General features: G+C 37.9%; 1 protein-coding gene across 2 annotated transcripts in view; it reads right to left on the bottom strand.

Annotated features, from left to right (window-relative positions):
- The window catches only part of LOC106883720 (uncharacterized), a 165,335-nt gene that overhangs the window by 1,930 nt on the left and 138,785 nt on the right, over positions 1-24,620 (bottom strand). For both annotated transcript variants that reach the window (XM_089351046.1, XM_089351045.1), the window contains one exon: positions 9,715-9,871. In XM_089351046.1, coding sequence (XP_089207172.1) covers positions 9,715-9,871 — 157 coding nt within the window. The remainder of the gene's footprint in view (positions 1-9,714; positions 9,872-24,620) is intronic.

Here is a 24,620-nt window from a genome sequence, read left to right as displayed (position 1 = left end):
AATTAAGATATTAAACCACAATATATTTAACATGTCACCTTTATGATGTACTTTTAAATGCTTCTCAGCCTAATAAACTTATGAAGCACAAATTCCCAACAACATGGCTGGTTTGTTAGGAGATGGTATTTAAGTGTAAAATGCTTACATCATCAATTCAAACAAATATCTACCAATACTGAACCAAACATATTTTCCAATAGTTTTGTCATCTTATTTGTTACTTACCTTTTTTCCAATTGTATGGATTGATGGATGTGGCTGAGTATCTGTGCAAATTGAACTGTTTACCTGACATGGTTTCAATCCTTAGTGCTGACAATTTCACTTAACTTACATTGTTAGTATTAAAAATTAAACCACATCCAATCTCACTTTCCTGACAGTTATAAAGCCTTGTATCTACGTAAGAATTCATTATCCTTTAAGTGGAAGGTAGGGTCTAATAATAACTTTAGATGTCAGCAAGCATATCAGAAGAGCCACAACTAGTTGAATCAATCAAAGCTGATGTCAAACTCCAAGGTAAATATCTCAGTATTTATTCTATATGTATTGCATTTGTGTCAAAGACACTGAACTCCTAATCACTGCTAGTCTGTCATCATCATCATCATCATCGTTTAACGTCCGCTTTCCATGCTAGCATGGGTTGGACGATTTGACTGAGGACTGGTGAAACCGGATGGCAACACCAGGCTCCAGTCTGATTTGGCAGAGTTTCTACAGCTGGATGCCCTTCCTAACGCCAACCACTCAGAGAGTGTAGTGGGTGCTTTTACGTGTCACCCGCACGAAAACGGCCACGCTCGAAATGGTGTCTTTTATGTGCCACCCGCACAAGCCAGTCCAGGGGCACTGGCAACGATCTCGCTCGAAAATCCTACAGGAGCCAGTCAGGCGGTACTGGCAACGGCCACGCTCAAAATGGTGCATCTCATGTGCCACCCGCACAAGAACCAGTCCAGGGGCACTGGCAACGATCTTACTGTGTAATAACAATTGTATGATAGAACTGTACAGGATTCATTCTTAGTAAGGGTGGAACAAAATATCACCATCACCATTATCTTCACTTAACATCCATCTTCCATGCTGGAATGGGTTGAACAGTTTGACAGGAGCTGGCAAACCAGAGTATTGCACCAGGCTCCATTGTCTGGTTTCTATCACTGGATGCTCTTCCTAACACCAACCACTTCACAGAGTGTACTAGGTGCTTTTTATGTGGCACCAACATCAGTGGGGTCACCACGAGTAACTTGCAAGATAAAGACCCCTCAGCTGGGAGAGGGAGTGGAACTACGGGAAGTGGCATTGTGCCAAGTGAGAGGTTAGAGTATAACAGAGGGATAGAAATAGGTATCTTACTATAGAAGAGATACCTGGCTACCCCAGTAGGAAAAGAGGGGAGAAGAAGTGTTAGAGAGAAAGATAAAGAGACACTCAGAGTGAGAGAGAGAAATAGATGGTGTTGGAGATGCACTGAGACCTATCCACACATAGCAGTGGGGAGTGGAGTATAAGTGGCACAGAGTGGATAGAGGGGGATGTTCCATTAGAGAGTGAAGAAAGATAGATAGAGATGAGAATGACATGATTGTAGCAAGTGATGAAGAGAGAAATTGGAGTGGCTAGTGGGGGACAGATATGGTAGATATATGAGAACATGCAGAGTATCCAAACAGGCACATGAGGTAGAGTGGAAGAGCCTGCAGTGGGTAGTGATCATGTATATGTGTGTACGCGTATATGTACGAGGTGGGGCATGGCCTGTTATGATTTTACTTATCTTGACGTGTCTTCTCAAGCACAGCAAATCACCAGAAGTCTCAGACCCTCGTCATCTCCTCTGTGAGGCTCAACATCTAAAGACTGTTTTTCACTACTTTGTCCCATGTCTTCCTCAGTCTCCATAGGTACCTTCCTCCATAGGTACCTTCCACAATTAGAGATCAGCACTTCTTTATGGAACTGTCCGCATCCCTGCACATCACATGACCATACCAACAGTCTTTTCTCTTGCATGTTGGACACACTCCCTTTACAAAATTAACATTTAAAAAATTCTCAACACATGTTTGTAATCTATGATTATATAGATTACAAACATGTATTGAAAATTTTTTAAATGTTAATTAAGGTAGATGAGTACTTCATAAACAAAAAACTACTCAAAACATAAATGTGGTTCAGTTTTTCATTGTTTGTATTCAGTGACTAAAAGTAGAGTTCAAAAATAATTTAATTCTCTTAGAAGAGAGCATGTATTTAGAAGCTGTTTGGAATTGTCTTTGTCTTTTATAAAACTAGATTTATTTAATTAAGAATTATATTATCTGTGTCACATCTCCATTATTTTCTCTCTTGCTTTATTCGCCTCAATTTGTCTGTTGCTCTATACTCTTCAAACCACCATTTTTGATATCTTTCTTCCAAGCAATTCTTCACTTTTAGACCCTAATTCCTTCAAATCCTTGCAACACACAAAATTCATAATGGTTTTGTCATTTTTTTTTTCTCTTTTAGTATTTATATTTCCCCAACACCTTTTTTCTCTCTCATATGGACTTTATCCATGTATCATTATGCTGAGAGGGCAAAAATTATCTGGCTGTTGTTAATGTTAATAGTGTAGCTGCGGAGGCAGCCAATGGATTTGTATACAATTCTGAGCATATCTTTCATATTTACGAGTCATCTTAACTATAGAGATACATTCTATGAGTTCTCCTCTATTTAACTGTGTATTTATTTGTGAACTTCATTACAAAGAAGAGAGCTTGCTGGGGAAAGAAAGCAATCGGTTTAAAAAGACAGCAACAGACTGCGGCAATTCACCACATTCCAGAAGCTACTTTGAACATAATGTAAAATGGCGCATCAACATCTACTGCCCAATCTGATAGAATTCTGGCAGAACTGTGTAGCAACAGATCGCCAGCAATTGCGTCATCAGAAATTGCCGTCCTACCTCCTGTGAAAAGGGATTACCCTGCTATGTATGATCAAGGCAGCGCAAAAAGTTGTTTTGCACAAGCATTTCTATAGCCAATTAGACGGATGAAATTTATGTACACTTAATAATGTTACGCAAAACAGCCTTCAGACTTTCCCTATTAATTTCATCGTCTTTTGAATTATGAACATATTTACATCATAGGAGTTTTTTTCGTTGTAAGGCTTTCTTTTTTAGTTGATTTTCACCTAGCAAGACTTATCATAGATGGTGTAATAAGTCACACCCGGACAAGGTTGGGTTATACTGCTAGTATAATATATACAACAAATAAATACACAGTTAAATAGAGGAGAACTCATAGAATGTATCTCTATAGTTAAGATGACTCGTAAATATGAAAGATATGCTCAGAATTGTATACAAATCCATTGGCTGCCTCCGCAGCTACACTATTAACATTAACAACAGCCAGATAATCTGTTGCTCATATCTAAACCAGTTGGCTCTATTGGAACCTGTGAACTCTATCAGAACCTGTTGATGTTAGTGGAACTCGGATCTGACTGTAATTCACCTACATTTTGTTTTTCTTACTTAGACCTTATTTTTCAGGGATTCTATGACTGGTTTTAAGAAAGGAGAGAGTCATCCATAAAAATATCAGTGTCTATTAATTGCACATTGAACCTTTGCCCTGTCCCCAATTCCTAGGAGGGCAACACTGACTTATGCCAAATTTATCTTTGGTCTAGCAGACCTATGATCAAATGTATACCAGCTGCAATCATTTTGTATTTTATGCAGACATAAGTGTATCTAGGATTACATTATCCAATGCATCCTTTTTCTAAGTGGGAGATGTGGTTGCAATTTTTAACAGGTCAAGCATTCATATAGAGACTTCAAAACTGGCTTGCTAATATTTAGCCTCTTGGGAGACCTAGTGAAGCATATCTATAATTTGTTCAAGCTATGACTGATCTCTAACTGTAGAGGAACCTGTGGTAGAGGTAGACCCAGGAAGACATGGAACGAAGTGATGAAGCATGATCTTCGAATTTTGAACCTCACAGAGGCAATGACTAGTGACCGAGACCTTTGGCGATATGCTGTGCTTGAAAAGACCTGTCAAGTGAAATCGTAGTCATGGCTGATGTTGGTGTCACGTAACTGGCACCAAACTGGTGGCATGTTAAGAATTCTGTTTGAGCATTGGACTTCACAGAGGCAAAGTGGCTGAGTACTTTTCAAGCATTGGGTCACACGGAGGTAAAGTGGCTGAGTTCCTTTTGAGTGTTGGGCCTCATGGAGGTAATAACCGAGACCTTTAGCATTGTCATGCTTGAGAATAAAACCCATCAGACCGAGCAAAATCGCAGTCATGGCAGATATCAGTGTCAGGCAAATGGAAGCCGTGCCAGTGGTACATAAAAGCACCCATTACACTCTTGGAGTGGTTGGCATTAGGAAGGGCATCCAGCCATATAAAACCATGCCAAATCAGACTGGAGTCTGGTGCAGCCTTCCAGCTTACCGGCCCTGGTCAAACCGTCTAACTCATGCCAGCATGGACAACAGACATTGAATGATGATGATGACCATCTTATCTTTTATTCAAACTGTCGGGTATTATTCAAGGTACCCTTCCCTATTCAGCCAACTCAAATTGCTACTGGGTGGGCTGTGTGTGTGTGTGTGTGTGTGTGTGTTTAGTTACATTTTATAGACTGGAATCTGTTTTGGGGTAGGATTTGTCTTTCATGTGTTAAATGCCACAAAAAGTCAAGTTAAATATGACTGTTGGCTCAACTGGAATTTGATACTATTAGAACCTGTCAATGCTATCAGAACCTGTTGATGCCATCTGAATCTGTTGCTCATATCTAAACCAGTTGGCCCTATTGGAACCTGTGAACTCTATCAGAACCTGTTGATGCTAGTGGAACTCGGATCTGACTGTAATTCACCTACATTTTGTTTTTCTTACTTAGACCTTATTTTTCAGGGATTCTATGACTGGTTTTAAGAAAGGAGAGAGTCATCCATAAACTGAAGACCTAGCCTAAATGCTTTCAACAAAGTGGACACTCATGAACTTGTGTTCATGATACTCATGAATTAGGTGTTGTAGTTAAATTGAGAAATGGATTAAGTTAACCTCCAAAGAAGAGAAAAGGCCACTCTAATCAACTTCTATATAGTTTCCATGTATCAAATTAAACTCATTGGCTTTAGTTAACCCAAAACTATTGTAGCAGACATTTGCCTGATGTACTGGGCAGTAGAATTGCACTCTGAATCATGTAGTTGAGAAGTAAATTTGTTTATTATACATCTGTATGGTAGTAAGAGAGATAGAAACTCGTATAATGCTCCACCACTGCAGTATCTTTTTAACTGAAGAGATTAGAGATGTTGTTTTACTTATCCACTCAGTCTAGTTAGGTAATGGAATAGTAATTCAGCAAAGAAGTTTGAAGTGTTACTATGAAAGGCTGCTAAATGTGGAGAATGCATGGGAGAATGAGTGTCTACCTAATGTAGACCCAACAGAGAGACCAGCTGTCTGAACCAACAGTAGTTTGGTAGATAAAGCAATTAAGGATATGAAGACATGTAAAGTCCCCAGTCCGTTAGGAATCACCTCTGAGATGCTTAAAACATTTAGTGGAGTGGGATATGTCCTTGTCACCCATATAATGAATCAGGTTGCCCATGAGAAAGCCATACCCAATGACTAGGGTAGCAGTATTATAGTTACAGAGGTAAAGATGATGCCTTGGACAGAAATAATTACAGAGGTATCAAATTGCTGCACCAGGTGATGTAAATTAGAGAGAGAGTCATAGTTCAACTTATTAGGAAGAGAGTTAGCCTTGATGAGATGCAGTTTGGTTCTGTGCCAGGAAGAAATACTACTGATACTATTTTCCTGGTAAGACAACTGTAAGAGAAGCATTTGGCCAAAAATAAACCTCTCTACTTGATTTTTGTTGACAAGCAGAAAACCTTTGACAGGGTCTCCCACTTCCTTATCTGGTGATCAATGCAAAAGCTAGAGACAGACAAGTGGTTGGTGAGAGCCGTTCAAAAACATGTACAGGGATGCTGTCACTAAGGTGAAAGTTGGCAATGAGTATAACAATGAATTTAGTGTACAGGTTCTCGGCCCCATCTTGTTTATCATAGTCCTCCAGGCCATAACAGAGGAATTTAAGATTGGTTGCCCTTGAGAGCTACTCTATGCTGATGACCTTGTTCTTATAGCCAAACCACTATCAGAATTAGAGAAAAATTTCTGATGTGGGAGCAAGGTCTAGAATCAAAGGGCCTTAGAGTTAATTTAACAAAGACCAAAGTCCTAGTAAGTAGGAAAGTAGACAAATTTCTAATCCCTTCAGGGAGATGACCCTGTTCAATATATAGAAAAGGTGTTGGTAGAAATTCCATATAGTGTACCCAGTGCAAGCTATGGACATAAGAGGTGCAGTGGTCTCATAGGAAGGTTAACAGAGAAAGCAGTCTTTGTATGTGGCAGATGTACAGGTGCAATAAACACTAAGAGTGTACAGGAAATAGACTTCCTCAAATGTCTGGGGAGATCTTTAGAAGTAGTAGATAGCTTCCGTTACCTAGGCAGCCAAGATGTCAGTGGATGAGGATGCTCTGAAAGTGTAGTTGATAGAATGAGAATGGGCTGGACAAAGTAAGAGGCATCAGATGTAGTCATCATCATCATCATCATTGTTTAACGTCCACCTTCCATGCTAGCATGGGTTGGACGATTTGACTGAGGACTGGCTAACCAGATGGCTACACCAGGCTCCAATCTGATTTGGCAGAGTTTCTACAGCTGGATGCCCTTCCTAATGCCAACCACTCCGAGAGTATAGTGGGTACTTTTACGTACCACCGGCACGAAGGCCAGTCACGCAGTACTGCCAACGGCCACACTCAAAATGGTGTATTTTACGTGCCACTTGCACAGGAGCCAGTCCAGCGGCACTGGCAATGACTCACTCGAATGTCTTTTCACGTGCCACTGGCACAAGTGCCAGTAAGGCAATGCTGTTAACGATCATGCTCAAATGGTGCTATTTATGTGCCACTGGCACGGAAGCCAGACATCTACTCTGGCAATGATCACACTCTGACTGTGCTCTTAGCGCTCCACTGGTACAAGTGCCATCGCGATTTCACTTTCACTTGCCCCAACAGGTCTTCGCAAGCCGAGTTTAGTGTCTAATGAAAGAGAGGTTGGCATGAGTGCCAGTCATCGAATTTGGTTTGATTTCGATTTTACTTGCCTCAACAAGTCTTCGCACAGTTATGGAAATAAAAACTGGTTTGTATTTGCAGTAAAAAACAAAAAGATCCAATACGGAGTGAAAATTATGATGTGTATGAATGAGAACTGGATTTAGTATCTCCACATTAAATGAATTTTGCGAAATTTCTTTCACATGAAATTCTGAAAAGTAAATTGTTTAATTGTTGATGGCCATTCAAATCAAGTTAAACTCTGATAGGGTGAAGCAAAATATGAAATCGTGTTAACCAAAAAAAATGTATATAATGTCTGTATTATATATATACAACAAATAATGTACAGAGTAACCATAAAATCTGAATACTAATAGTAGAAACCATGTTGAAAATATTATTCATTAACGTAGTTGAATAAAATTATTGAAATTATCCATTTTCGCTCATGTATCCAGACTTTATGGTCATCCTGTATCTTTTCTATAAAAGGCAGATTTTTCTCTGTGTGTGTGTGTGTGTGTTGAAAATTCATACATTTACACAATTCCAACTTTCTTGAATGAAAGAATCGTAATTAATATTCTAAATACCATAACTTAGGTCACAGCGTCATTTTTTCCATCAAAATAACACACAATTACCAATAAAATCCATTAAACTACACAAAATAACATTTCCCCCTCATCATCATCATCATCATCGTTTAACGTCCGCTTTCCATGCTAGCATGGGTTGGACGATTTGACTGAGGACTGGTGAAACCGGATGGCAACACCAGGCTCCAATCTAATTTGGCAGAGTTTCTACAGCTGGATGCCGTTCCTAACTCCAACCACTCAGAGAGTGTAGTAGGTGCTTTTACGTGTCACCCTCAATAGAATCTAATTTACTCTTTCTACTACCTTTACAAATCCTTTCAATTCCTACTTTCTCTTATGAACCTTTACGAACAATCCAACAACAAATACAAAAAGAAAGGAAGGAAAAACACTGACAGTAAAAGAAAAGTCCCATCTTAATATATGATGCTGAAGTTGTGTATCTGTGTGAAGCCTTTTTAAAAGTTTATAGAAATCAACATTTTCCACTTTTTCGTAAAAATTTTTTACATCAATGGAATTTTCTCTATCTGAACTTTCGTTTACTTTGTGTGATTTAAGGGAGATTTGGCTGTTGTTTCTAGCAGCTTTTATATTTCTTCCCTTCTACCTGTACCAGCGTTCTTGCACATCGATCACATGCTCAACATATAATATAGAGGGTGGCAGTAAGAGAGGGAGGGAGAGAAAGTGATACATACAAAGTCATAGATTAACTTGCTTTAGGACTATTCTTTCCTTCTACCTTTTCACTCTTACTTCATTCTTCTTCCTCTCTCCCATTTCATATCTTTCTTCTACCCCTCTACGTCTAACATATTTTTCATAACATACAAACGTAAAAACACACACAACCACACATTATGTGATCTGTGACAACAACATACACAGAAACACATACACACATCAACATTATAGATATAAGATTTAGTTTCTGTGTGTTTCTTATATAAACATGCGCACGCATTGCTATTTTATAACTGTCTTCCGTTCTCCCTTCCTCTCTTTCTCTCTCTTCATTTCTCCCATTCTCTATTCCTTTCTCCCCATTTTCTCTTGCTCTCTCAAACGCATACATGCGCACGTACACACAAGCATTCATTACAATATAACTCATGTTTGTCAATGTTTTGTAAATATACAAACTACTGAGCTTATGAACAACACATTGCAAATCAGTGAACTTCATTACAAAGAAGAGAGCTTGCTGGGGAAAGAAAGCAATCGGTTTAAAAAGACAGCAACAGACTGCAGCAATTCACCACATTCCAGAAGCTACTTTGAACATAATGCAAAATGGTGCATCAACATCTACTGCCCAATCTGATAGAATTCTGGCAGAACTGTGTAGCAACAGATCGCCAGCAATTGCGTCATCAGAAATTGCCGTCCTACCTCCTGTGAAAAGGGATTACCCTGCTATGTATGATCAAGGCAGCGCAAAAAGTTGTTTTGCACAAGCATTTCTATAGCCAATTAATGGTAGAAAATAGGTCACTTTTGAAAACATTTTGTTTTAATGTTTATAATAAATTTTTGTTCAAAGTTTTTAAATATTCATAGAAATAAATTTCAAGATAATATAATAAAATTAAAACAATATTCAAAAGTTCTTCAAATTTTATTATTTCAATTTTTTCAAGTGACCATTTATTACAATTGAAGCATTTTTTTTTTTTTGCTAATGATGTCTAAGGGGTTACAGAAAAATTGAAGATTCCAAAGGAGAAGTGTTAACTTTAAAAAACGTTGGGAAACATGAACCTAAATAACAGCAACAACAAAAGCAAATACATAAACATAAATCTCTTAAACATAACAAAATTATAAAGTCAAAGAAATGTTTAAAGCAACAACATCACCACCACCAAAAACAAAAACACTTACAAATGGCAGGTTGCAATTTTTCGTTGGTAATCATCAGATTTCATCATTTCCTCCACTTCATCTTTTGTAAAGTTTTTTCCTTGTTTGTCTTCATCTGTATTTGTGTTTGGGATGGAATAATATACAGTATTGTTCCTAGGACCTTCCAGGAGCTCATCTGAAACAAACATACAGCTTAATTTAAAACACAATATCAATAACACACACACACCCTCAGTCTCCTATCCAACATAGGACAAAGGGTTTTATTTTTTAAATGTATAAATAAAACATTATTAATACTGAAAATACATCAAGAATACTTCACTTCCTCAACACCGAGAATTTGTAAGCAAAATGTTTTATTCACCCACATTCTCTATATTACAAATACTTCACCAACTTATATATTCATTATCTCTCAACAGGAGAAATACGACTTTGTGAAACATCAACTCTTTTGCAAGGTTACTAAGCTTCCACTCCCCTTCTTTATGCCTATCTCATCAGTAGAGATTCACCAAAAGTAATTCACTAATATTACAGTCAATTAGAAATCTTACATTCTTTTCTTTACTCAGTTATATTACTCCAGAACTTTATCAAAAAGACATGGTTTAAGAGTGTTCCAGGACAAAATGGTTGTATCAATTGTACAGTGCAAAAAGCTGGTGTACCAGGTTACATAAAAGTGGCTATGATCTGGGATGCCATACAGACAACAAAGGGGAGAGAGGAAAGTAACCTAGCACTCTTGTGACTTGATCTGGCAAAAGTTTTTGGGTCAGCTCCTCACAAACTGGTTGAGAATGTCATGGAACTGTTCTGGATCCTGCAAGAAGTCTGCAAAATGATGATGGATAACTATGGCAAGTTTTATATGTGGTTTACCATGAAGGACTTTACAATGACTTTGCAGAAGCTTGAGCTGGGAATTGCAACTGTGTGTACAGTCATATGGTTCATTGTTGGAATGGCAGTCATCCTACAAGGTACAATGATCCACAATTGTGACATGAAAATCCACTCTCCTAAGAAAGCTTTCATGGATGCTATAGCATTGTCAGCTAGGCATAAGAAGTTAATTGTGAGAAGTCTGTAAAGACTGGATGAGCTGATAAGCTGGGCAACAATGTGTCTTAAAACAAAGAAATCACACAATGTAACACTCATCAGGGGAGATAGAAAGAAGTGAAGTATAATATTGTGGAAGTTGTACCTACAGTAGCAGGAAAGCCTGTGAAGAGTCTGGGGAGACTGTATTGCAGATCACTTAACAACAGAGGCAAGGGGATGAGAATTCAGAAAATGGTTGCTGATGGCTTCTCTGGTGTTTGCAACTTGCTCTGTGCTTCAGACATCATCAGACATCAATGGCCACTGATGTATGAAGTTGCACTGACATTGTTTGCAATAATTGAACAGAAATGTAACATTTATATCCACAAGTAGCCAAGATTGCTACAGGCCTTTGCATAGATCCTTTAGTAATATCAATCCCATTAATAGTAGAGCAGTACAAATGCACTGAGGGTAATAAAAATCAAACATCCAGTCAACAGCATGGTATTTGGAGTGATCACTTCTGATGGTGACATTATGCCTCCATTCATCTTCCCATACGGCCTCAGACTCAACATGAGGACCTACATCAAGTGCCTGGAGGAGGTAGTGCTGCTTTGAGTCAAGAGGAACCTGCTGCAAGACCCTATGTCTGGCAACAGGACTCTGTCCCATGCTACACACGCAGGGGAACCCAGTCATTGCTGTCAGACAATTTCTTTAACTACATCACCCCTAACATCTGGTCACTTAAATCACAAGACTGCAACCCATTTCATTTCATACTAACGGCTACAGCACATCTTCTAAACAAAAACTACGAAAATAATTTAGTTTGTCTACACACTACAAAATTTTCATTTTCCAAGTATAATTAAATATTTACTAGGACAGAGTTAGCTCCCTCTTCACAAAAACTTAGAGTTAGTACCTTTTACTTACACTGCCGGTGCCATAAAACCATACATCCGCTTCATTTAACAACATTCACATGTGGAATGCACTTGACCAAGATTGGAATTACGGACTTAAACATCACCCACCCTACCTCTCCTTCGCAGAAATATCATTAAACCCGATTTCGACTCACTAAACCTTACCTCTATTCCCACATCACTATATGCATTCTTTTACATAAGTATATCCTCCATCTCTCACACCATGTATTTAAACAGACTTTACAGTATTTTGAAGAGATCTGCCAATTAAATTCGCAAATTGAAACGATCGTAAATGTAACATTACATTATCTCTACCTAATTGATTAAATTAAAGGCTAACTAGAGCAATCGCCCTGCTTCTTCCTGTGTTTGTTTCTCCATTCTCTACATGATTATATGGATATCTATATACATATATATAATCATGTAGAGAATGGAGAAACAGATACATATGTATGTATATATATATACACGCACACATATATATGTATATATATACATACATATATATATATGTATATATATACATACATATATATATATGTATATATATACATACATATATATATATGTATATATATACATACATATATATATGTATATATATACATACATATATATATATGTATATATATACATACATATATATATATGTATATATATACATACATATATATATATGTATATATATACATACATATATATATATGTATATATATACATACATATATATATGTATATATATACATATATATATATATATGTATATATATACATATATATATATGTATATATATACATACATATATATGTATATATATACATACATATATATATGTATATATATACATATATATATATATACATACATACATATATATATATATGTATATATATACATACATACATATATATATATGTATATATATACATACATATATATATATATATATGTATATATATACATACATACATATATATATGTATATATATACATACATATATATATATATATGTATATATATACATACATATATGTATTTTTTTTTTTTTTTTTTAAGTTTCAGCTTAGAGCTGCGGCCATGCTGATGCACTGTTATTACAGGGAGCCTCTTACAATATGTGGCACTTGGTGAAGAATGGAGTTTGATTTAGCAACCCTCATTTGCACCTCCTCCTGCGAGGTAGGTTCATCTGGGACTCTCGATAGGAAGAGGTCCAGCTTTGATTTAAAAACTCCTACATCTACTTTGTGCAGATTCCTCAGGCTCTTTGGGAGAATATTAAAAAGCTGTGGGCCCCTGAATCCCAAGCTGTTGCAGTAACTGGTCCTGAAGCGCGATGGCATTGCTGGGATCTTTGGCACTATGCAGTGCCGTCCCGTTCTGGCATTGGTGTAGCTTTCAATGCCAAAATTTGGCACAATTCCTTCCAGGATCTTCCAGATGTATATTACTACATACCTCTCCCGCCTTCTCTCCAGGGAGTAGAGTCTTAGCTGTTTCAGCCTTTCCCAGTAGCTGAGCAGTTGCAAAGAGACAATCTTCTTTGTGAATCTCCTCTGGATTGTGAGCAGTTGCAAAGAGACAATCTTCTTTGTGAATCTCCTCTGGATTGCTTCAAGGTCTGCTGTTAATTTCAGACTGGTGGGTGACCACAGCTGTGAGCAGTAATCCAGGCGGCTGAGGACGAATGTCCTCCCGAGTATCATCATGGTTTCCTTATCTGCTTCTGAATGTTCTCAGGATCCAGCCAGCCAATCGTCTGCACTTTGTTGCCATTCTGGTAATGTGCACTTGGAAAGAGGTATCATCACTCATGTCGATACCCAGGTCTCTCACTGATTTAGGCTCTGGGATTGAAATTCCCTGTGGACCAGTGTACTCTGTAAGTTTCATATTCAGTTTTGGACGTTGGTAGCGCAGGGCTTGGAATTTTTCAGCATTAAACTGCATATTATTGTCCTCAGCCCATCTGTAAACTGAGTCCAATTCCTGCTGCAGGTGTGCAACATCACTGGAGTTCTGTATTTTCTGCGAGACTTTTGTATCGTCTGCGTAGCTTGCAAGAGTGGCTATCCGGGCACTTGAAGGAATATCTGAGAGAGCGACTATAAAAAGCAATGGTCCCAAGACAGTGCCCTGTGGAACACCGCTCATTATTTGTGTTCTCATAGAGGTGGCTCCATTAGCCACTACTGCCTGACTTCTATCTTTCAGAAAGTCATGTAACCACTCTCCAAGTTTTCCAGCTATGCCAAGATCACGCAGTTTGTGGCATATCACACCATGATCCACTTTGTCAAAAGCTTTTGCAAAATCAAGGTATATTACGTCCACATTTGAGTTGTTGAGTAACTGCCTCAACACCCAGTCGTAATGTTGTAAGAGCTGGGTCAGGCAGCTCCTATATATATATATATATAATATATATATATATATATACAATATATATATATATAATATATATATATAATATATATATATAATATATATATATAATAGGACATCTACTCGCTAGAAATAGCAGCAAAAGACTATATACCACAAAAATTAGGGATAATTTCGAAAGGAAATGAAAAATTAAAACTTTTACCAATCTATATTCTGTACCATGGTTTCAAGTCAATTTTAGTAAGATAAAATTTATATATCTTACAAGGTCGGACTATCATCAGCAGAAATGACCAGACAACATATGAAGCACGAGTCAATAAGCAGCATGGTTCGTGTTCCTATGTCTAATTTTTCAAAATATACCGCGTATTTGCGGTTTACCTAATCGGCAGCAAATACAAAAATGCCGAAATTCTTTCAGAAAATTATCCAAAAAGAATTTTATCATTATTAATAAATTATAGGGTAGCAAAAAAATTTTAGAAATTTTATTTACCACCAGTGGTCTAGCGAGAGTAAAAACAGTCAATAGACTATGTATTATTCATTTAAAATGCAGAGATGCCTATAATAGGGACATCTACTCGCTAGAAATATTTTGAAAAATTAGACATAGGAACACGAACCATGCTGCTTATTGACTCGTGCTTCATATGTTGTCTGGTCATTTCTGCTGATGATAGTCCGACCTTGTAAGATATATAAATTTTATCTTACTAAAATTGACTTGAAACCATGGTACAGAATATAGATTGGTAAAAGTTTTAATTTTTCATTTCCTTTCGAAATTATCCCTAATTTTTGTGGTATATAGTCTTTTGCTGCTATTTCTAGCGAGTAGATGTCCTATTATATTCATCTCTGCATTTTAAATGAATATATATATGTATATATTTATATATGGTGATTATATATATATATATATATATATATATATATATATACATATATGGACATTATATATATATATATATATGTATATATATATATATATTTTTATTTATTTATTTATTTATGGGTTTCAGCCAAGTGGCTGTGGTCATGCTGGAGCACAACCGTGATTTTCTGTCTTTATACTTTGCTCTCTTCACGTTCCTTGCATGGCTCTTCTCCTGCACCTGATATAGTCCAATCAAGAGTTTTGATGGCACATCTGGTGTATAAGAGAATTTGACATCGCTGCCCTAAACTGTGTCTCATTTCGAGCCATTGGTTCGTCTGGTATCGTGAAGAGGAAAGCGTCAAGTTTTGTCTTGAAGACCTCCACATCCGTGTCTTGCAGGTCTCTCAAATGTTTTGGCAAGGCATTGAAGAGCTGAGGTCCTCTGAAACCGAGGCTGCTGCAGTATCTTGTTCTTATGTGAGATGCAGTGGACGGCACCTTTGGCACCATGCAGTGGCGACCCGTGCAGGCATTCCTGTAGTACTTGATGCCAAAGTTCGGTACCAGTCCTTCCAGTATTTTCCATATGTATATTATTACATATCTCTCCCGCCTGCGTTCCAGGGAGTAGAGACCTAGTGCCTGCAGTCGCTCCCTGTAGTTCATCTGCTGGACTGTGGCGATCTTTTTTGTATAGTACCTCTGAATTGCCTCGAGTTCTGCTGTCCGTTTGACACTGTGTGGTGACCACAACTGAGAGCAATAGTCTAGGTGGCTCAGGACAAATGTCTTCCATAGAGTCAACATGACTTTTTGATCCCTTGTACGGAATGTCCTCAGTATCCACCCCGCCAGCTGTCTGCACTTTGCTGTCAACTTGACAATGTGCATGTGAAATGATGCATCACTACACATGTTGATGCTCAGGTCTCTCACGGCTTGTGGTTCTGGGATTGCAGTACATCCAGGTCCTGTGTATGCCAGTTGGTAGGCACTTGTGGCCTTGTAGCGCAGTACTTGAAATTTTTTCGCATTGAACTGCATATTGTTTTGCTCTGCCCACTCATATATTGCATTTAGGTCATTCTGTAGGCTTACAATATCATCAGGATTCTTTATTGCCTGAGATAGTTTTGTGTCATCAGCGTAGCTAGTGACAGTGGCTCTCCGAGTGACCGTGGGCATGTCCAGAAGGGCCACTATGAACAGTAGTGGCCCCAGGACAGTTCCTTGCGGAACACCGCTCAATATTTGTGTTTCCCTAGATAGTTCTCCATTGGCTGCAACTGTCTGACTTCTACCATTCAGGAAGTCATGCAGCCGTTCTCCTAATTTACCAGTTATGCCAAGGTTTCGCAGCTTGTGACATATCAAGCCATGATCAACTTTGTCAAAGGCTTTTGCAAAGTCGAGATATATCACATCAACATTTGAATGGTCAAGTAGCTGCTTCAGGACCCAGTCATAATGCTGCAGGAGCTGCGTGAGGCAGCTTCTACCTGGACGAAAACCATGCTGGGTCTCATTCAGCAAGTCATTTTCTTCTAGGAACGCAATCAATCTCTTTCTGACAATTCGTTCCATGACTTTGCTAATATGTGAAATCAGAGACATGGGCCTGTAGTTCCCAGCCTCTGCTCTGCTTCCGCCTTTATGGATAGGACATATGGTGCCTTCCTTCAGCTTTTTGGGAAGTTTACCATTTGCAAGGAAACTCTGGAAGAGTATCCGGAGTGGTCCTGCTAATTCTTGTTTACACGACTTTAAGAGGACAGCCGGGAAACCATCGGGGCCAGTTGCCGAATTTAAGCTCATTTCATTTATGGCAGCTATTACATCTTCTTCAATGTCAATGTAGGTAATGGATGCAGTCTTTTTCTGCTGAGTGCTATTGTCAAAGAAATCAGCTGGGTTCTTTATCTGCATGTGACTCAGAGGAGAAGTGAAGACACTCTTGAATTGTGCACTGAGCACTTCACTTATCCATGTGGGATCCGCAGTCAGTGAGCCATTAGGCAGGAATAGGGGTCCTATCTTATACTGTACCGTAGCAGTCTCTTTTGCAAATCTATAGAAAGCCTTGGGGCTTGTTTTTATGCTTTCTACTGCTCTCTTCTCCTTCTCTGCTCTCTCTTTTTTATGGGAGAGTTTAATCTTGTTTTCTATTTCTAACAGTGTTAGTTTTAATTTAGCCCTTTTCCTATCCTCCAGTTCTCTATTTAGCTGGTTTGAGACCTTTGTTCTGGGCCTCATAAGGATTTTCCTGTCTCTAGGAATTCTATTGGCATGTTTGCTGGTCTTTCTATATGGCACGTATTTGGTGCATATGCCTTGTATAGTTGACATAAAATGACTTAGTTTGAGGTCATTGTCTTGTATAGAAAGGCTGTCATGCCAGTTTTGATTTTGAATCTCTCTGCGAATTGACTTCCAGTCCGCCCTGTGGTAATTCAGGTTGGATATTGCTTGAGTCCTCCTGGTGGGGTGGGTGTCAGTGGGTTGCCTAGGACCATACATAGTTAATTCTATAATGTTATGATCTGAGAGGGATGTGGGCGTTATTTTCACATTATGGATTAGGCTCACATTGTTTGTGAAGCAGAGATCTAAAATATTGCTTCCTCTGGTTGGTTGGAGTATCACTTGTTCCATGAACAGCATGTGGGATAGTTCTAACAAAGACTTTGCCTGGCTTTGTTCATGCAGTGACATCCCAGAGAGGATGTGACCTTCAGGCCATTTAACATTTGGGAGGTTAAAGTCGCCTAGGAAAAGTATATTGATGTGTTGGTCCAGATTTGTCAAGACCTCTTCTATGCGTCTGAGGCTGTCCTCAAATTTACCCTCCTGCTTTGCGGTATTTGGTGGACGGTATATTGAGCATACAACTACATCAATCTGTTTTATGTGTACTATTAAAGTATCACAGATAGAGTTTGAGTGTGATAGGAGTAGTAGGGGTGTGACATCTTCTCGGATGTACATTGCAACTCCCATATGACTTCTATCCCTCCTGTCTGTTCGGAGTACGGCATACTCTGGTATGTTTATCTCTGCATCTGCTATATTAGGTGTTAGATGCGTTACAGTAAGCACCATGCATATTGCTTGATTGCATGTAACTAGGTCTTTCAAGTATAGAAACTTGTCTTTGCCGCCTGTTCGTAATAGGCCCCGGATATTCAGTAGGAATATGGGTGTGATATCTGTGCAGGGGTTCCTGGTGTTAGCGGTGGCCATCCCTGATCCATCATCTGTGGTGGTCTTGGATAATGGTTCATGTGGTGTTGACTCTGTACCCTCTGCATCCACGTTAACTGATGTACCATTTTCTGGGCCATGCTTAAAAAAGCTTGCTGGTCAGCTGCTGCAGTTCGTACAGCCTCTGCATACAGCCTTTTGCTGGGAGCAGAAGGAATATACGGACTTCTCTCTTTGTGAGTCCTGTTGGTATTCGGTGGATTATGTGTATGTAGGGTTAAGCTTTCTGGTCTCCCTTTTCTGCGCTCCCACTTATTTTGTTTTAAGTGGTTATCTACCTTGTTTAGCTGGTGGTGTTTGGGGTGGGCAAATTTGCAGTTTCGCCCCTTTTCCCCGTGCCAGCAGGTACCATTTAGGTAGAATTTACAGATTTGTTTCTTTTTCTCTGTATGACGTGCTTGGGCTTGAAGCCTGTTTGTGTTTGTGTTCACTGTCTTCTTGTCTGCTCTCCTGTCTCTGTCGCTTGGTGTGGTGCTGCGTTGGCTGTATTCACCATGGCCATTGCAGCCCTCAGCAGTGGCTACAGCACTGGTGGCATTTGCCTTGTCTCGGTGGTCCGTTTGGTCCTCTTGAGTCTGAGCACAGTGTGCAGGGTCTTCACTGTCCTTTTTTGTGTCCGTGTCTCTCATCATGCCTTCTAGGAGGTCAAGGTGCGGTTTCACGCGCTCGTAGGAGCGAATGAGCTCTAGTTTCTTTCGATCAATTTGAGCCATTGACCTGTGGAAATTGTACCTATCCAGGCTTTCGGCTATTAGATCATTTGCTGGTGATCCTTTGGCCAGGTTCCATGCTTGTACAAGAAGGCGAACTTTCTCCAGTTGCCAGTTTCGGCGCATCTTCATCTTCTTGTTAGCCTCAACTTGGCGCTGTACAAAGTTTCGTCTGCTGGTATCCATGGTGCACGATATTTGAGAGAGAGAGGTTATCTTAAAGTATAGAGAAATAGTACTAGAAAGAAAGAAAAAAGTATAAAGAGGGGAGGGAGAATACGAAGTAGAGTCAATAGAGAGTGCGTACAGAGTACGAGATAGATAGATAGAGAAAGAGAGAGGATGTGATAGGAATAGAGATGTATGAGAGAGAGAAGATAACTCAAGAGAGAAAACAAACAAAGCAAAACAAGACAAAATGAAAAGAAAAACGAAAATATATATACATATATATATGTATGTATATATATATGAGCGAATAGAGAGTGCGTACAGAGTACGAGATAGATAGATAGAGAAAGAGAGGATGTGATAGGAATAGAGATGTATGAGAGAGAGAGAGGGAGAAGATAACTCAAGAGAGAAAACAAACAAAACAAGACAAGACAAAATGAAAATGAAAAGAAAAATGAAAATATATATATATATATATATATATATATATATATATGAGAGAGAGAAGATAACTCAAGAGAGAGAACAAACAAGACAAAATGAAAATGAGAAGAAAAACGAAAAAAAACGAAGAATGAAAAAACGAAAAATATATATATCACAGAAAACAGAGAGAGAGGGTGAGAAACAGAGAAGCTAAGAGAGAAAAAGTGAGGGAGAGAAAATGGAATAAGAATAGAGATTTTTGATTAAGAGTGTAAAAACGAGGTGACTATAAGGGAAATTGAGTGAAAACTTTTAATACTTTAAGTTTTCAGTATGTAAATAAACTAAGAAGAATGATTTTATCGTAAATAAATTTTATCGTAAATAAACAAAAACAAAAACTATTCTGTGAGAGAAATTACAGTATGTTAACAGACAAGTGTGAAATAAATTATTTTGTAGTAAATTTTTAGAAAGAATAAAGAATAAAACTTAGAAAGAATAGAGAATAAAACTTAGCTCAAATTTCTATCTTTACAACCTCTCAGCACGTGGTTCCTTTGAAGATGGTTGTTCGCTTTGGTTCACTCACATTAATGTGCGTTGTATATATACTATTTTCCTTCTTTTTCAACGGATATAATGCAAGGACTGTCAGTTTCAGCAAATATTTATCTTCGATATGGAAAGATACCTGTTGGTTGCTTCGGGAGACAGGGAAAAACACGTCTTAACACTACGAAACCGGAAGTATATATATATATATATATATTTTTTTATAGTTTCAGCTTAGAGCTGCGGCCATGCTGATGCACCGCCGTGTTGCTACACTGTTATTACAGGGAGCCTCTTACAATATTTGGCACTTGGTGAAGAATGGAGTTTGATTTAGCAAGCCTCATTTGCACCTCCTCCTGCGAGGTAGGTTCATCTGGGACTCTCGACAGGAAGAGGTCCAGCTTTGATTTAAAAACCCCTACATCTACTTTGTGCAGGTTCCTCAGGCTCTTTGGGAGAATATTAAAAAGCTGTGGGCCCCTGAAACTCAAACTGTTGCAGTAACTGGTCCTGAAGTGTGATGGCATTGCTGGGATCTTTGGCACTATGCAGTGTCGTCCCGTTCTGGCATTGGTGTAGCTTTCAATGCCAAGATTTGGCACAATTGCTTCCAGGATCTTCCAGATGTATATTACTGCATACCTCTCCCGCCTTCTCTCCAGGGAGTAGAGTCTTAGCTGTTTCAGCCTTTCCCAGTAGCTGAGCACTTGCAAAGAGACAATAATACACATATATATATATATATATATATATATATGCCCTGCCAAAACATTTGAGAGACCTGCAAGACATGGATGTGGAGGTCTTCAAGACAAAACTCAACGCTTTCCTCTCCACGATACCAGACGGACCAATGGCTCGATATGAGACACAGTTTAGGGCAGCGATGTCAAAACTCTTGATTGGACTATATCAAGTGGAGGAGAAGAGCCATGAAAGGAACGTGAAAAGAGCACAGCATAAAGACAGAAAATCACAGTGGTGCTCCAGCATGACCACAGCTACTTGGTTGAAACCCATAAATAAATATATATATATATATGTGTGGGTGGCACATAAGATGCACCATTTTGAGCGTGGCCGTTGCCAGTACCGCCCACACAAGAGCCAGTCCAGGAGCACTGGCAACGATCTCACTTGGCTTGCCGGGTCTTCTCACGCACAGCACATTTCCAAAGGTCTCGGTCAGTAGTCATCGCCTCGGTGAGGCCCAATGTTCGAAGGTCTTCCTGGGCCTACCTCTTCCACGGGTTCCCTCAACTGTTAGGGTGTGGCACTTTTTCACACAGCTATCCTCATCCATTCTCACCACAAGTCCATACCAGCGCAATCGTCTCTCTTGCACACCACAACTGATGCTTCTTATGTTCAGCTTTTCTCTCAAGATACTTACACTCTGACGGGTATGCACATTGACATTACACATCCAACGGAGCATACTGGCTTCATTCCTTGTGAGCTTATGCATGTCCTCAGCAGTCACAGCCCATGTTTCACTGCCATGTAGCATGGCTGTTCGTACACATGCGTCATACAGACTGCCTTTTACTCTGAGTGAGAGTCCCTTTGTCGCCAGCAGAGGTAAGAGCTCTCTAAACTTTGCCCAGGCTATTCTTATTCTAGCAGCTACACTTTCAGCGCACCCCCACCCACTACTAACTTGGTCACCCAGATAACGGAAGCTATCGACTACCTCTAGTTTTTCTACCTGGAATGAGATAGAAGTTGTTTCCTGTTTGTTTACAGTGTTTATTGCACCTGAACATCTGCCACATACAAAAATTAACTTCCTGGTTAACCTGCCTTTGATATTGCTGCACCTCTTATGTGTCCATAGCTTGCACCGGGTACATCTTATAGAGTTACTACCTACACCTTTTTTACATACTGAGCAGGGCCATCTACCTGAAGGGGTTTGTGTTTTATCTACCTTCCTACTTATTAGGATTTTGGTTTTAGTTAAGTTGACTCTAAAGCCCTTCGATTCTAGTCCTTGCTTCCACACCTGAAACTTCTCCTCTAGTTCTGATAGTGACTCTGCAATTAGTGCAAGGTCATCAGCATAGAGGAGCTCCCAGGGGCAACCTGTCTTGAATTCCTCTGTGATCGCCTGAAGGACTATGATAAATAGGAGGGGGCTGAGGACGGAACCTTGGTGGACCCCTACCTCTACCCGGAATTCACTACTGTACTCATTTCCAACCCTCACCTTACTGGCAGCATCTCTGTACATGGCTCGCACAGCTCTCACTAACCATTCTTCTATCCCAAGTTTCCTCATTGACAACCAGATAAGGGATCGGGGGACCCTGTCAAAGGCTTTCTCCATGTCAACGAAAGCCAGGTACAGAGGTTTATCCTTGGCTAGGTATTTCTGCTGCAGCTGTCTTACTAGAAATATGGCATCAGTGGTGCTTTTACTTGGCACGAACCCAAACTGCATCTCATCTAAATTGATTCGCTCCCTAATTAGTTGGGCTATGACCCTCTCCGTAACTTTCATAACCTGATCTAACAGCTTGATGCCTCTGTAATTATTTGTATCTAAAGCGTCACCTTTACCTTTGTACATATATATATATATATATATAGAAAAAAGACAAAGTAGAAAATGCTAAAATACTTTTATAAAGAACATTACAGAACCTGTTTCGATCCTTGAGATCTTTTCAACAATAAATATGAATAATAGATTTTTGAAAAATTATTGAAAAACAAAATTTTGGTAAATTTAAAAGAAAAGTCTTTTTAAAGACATATTTATATAGTATTCAAGTAACAGTGGCATTTTTCTTGTTTCTGCCTGTCTCTGTTTCACTTGTTAACTCTTGGTAGTTCCAAGGAGTGCTATGATAGTAGCAGTGTTAATTGGTTGGGTGTCCTGACATTGACCTCTTGATGGACATAGTGATCTGTATTGTTTGTAATGATTGCGTGGGTGTTATTCTAGACAGCAGTAGTAGTACTAAAGTAAGGGAGGAGGTGGTGGAAAGGAAGAAGAAGATGACAGAGAAGATGAGGGATGGGGAGAAGGAGAGAAATAGTAAAATGCAGGAAAGAGTGATAGTAACTAGTTGAGTGAGTAGTGATTGAGGTTGTTTTTTTATATTTTTTATTTTCTTATAATTCCTTGCGTATCTATTTGGAGTTTATCATTTTTAATATTTGTGTGTGTTTTATTCTAAGGTCGTGGTAGATATGTCATTCGTTGTAGATGCGTTCAGAAGGGGTCTGTATTTTGTGATGAAGAGAGATTCTTTACTTATTCTTTGGCTGTAGGATGTATCATCTCTGAATTGGTAGAGGGGAAAGATTCTGAAACTAGGATTTTTATTATTGGCATAGATATCGATGTGTTGGCTGAATGCTATTTTTCTGTTTTGAGGAATTTTTATTTGGGATTTGTGCAGAGCCATCCGTTGACACAGGCTGTTTTTCGTTTGGCCTATGTACTGCTCTTGACACCCAGAGCAGATCAATGCGTATATCAGGTTCTCCGAAGTACATGTGAAGTTGCTTTTCACTTTGAAATTTTTTCCCTGTTTGAAGGAGAACTTTTCTAGCTCTGATTCATCAGAAATTGGCATTCTACCTCCTGCTAAAAGGGATTACCCTGCTATGTATAATCAGGGCAGCACAAAAAGTTGTTTTGCACAAGCATTTCTATGGCCAATTAGATGGATGAAGTTTACATACACTTAATAATGTTAAGCAAAACAGCCTTCAGACTTTCCCTATTAATTTCATCGTTTTTTGAATTATGAACATATTTACATCATAAGGGCTTTTTTGTTGTAAGGCTTTCTTTTTTAGTTGATTTTCACCTAGCAAGACTTATCGTAGATAGCGTAATAAGTCACAACCGGACAAGGACGAGTTATACTGCTAGTATATGTATATATATATGTATGTATATATATATATATATATGTATATATATATATATATGTATATATATATATATATATGTATATATATATATATATATATGTATATATATATATATATGTATATATATATATATATATGTATATATATATATATATATATATATATATATATATATATATATATATATATATATATATATATATATATATATATATATATATATGTATATATATATATATATGTATATATATATATATATATGTATATATATATATATATATGTATATATATATATATATATGTATATATATATATATATATGTATATATATATATATATGTATATATATATATATATGTATATATATATATATGTATATATATATATATATATGTATATATATATATATATGTATATATATATATATATATATATATATATATGTATATATATATATATATATGTATATATATATATATATGTATATATATATATATATATGTATATATATATATATATGTATATATATATATATATATATATATATATATATATATATATATATATGTATATATATATATATATATATATATATATATATATATATATATATATATATATATAT

This window comes from Octopus bimaculoides, chromosome 4 (genome assembly GCF_046866305.1).
Source record: "Octopus bimaculoides isolate indiv1 chromosome 4, ASM4686630v1, whole genome shotgun sequence".
Lineage (NCBI taxonomy): Eukaryota > Metazoa > Mollusca > Cephalopoda > Octopoda > Octopodidae > Octopus > Octopus bimaculoides.
The sequence above is the reverse complement of the archived record's forward strand: the minus strand, read 5'-3'. Positions and strand labels throughout refer to the sequence as shown.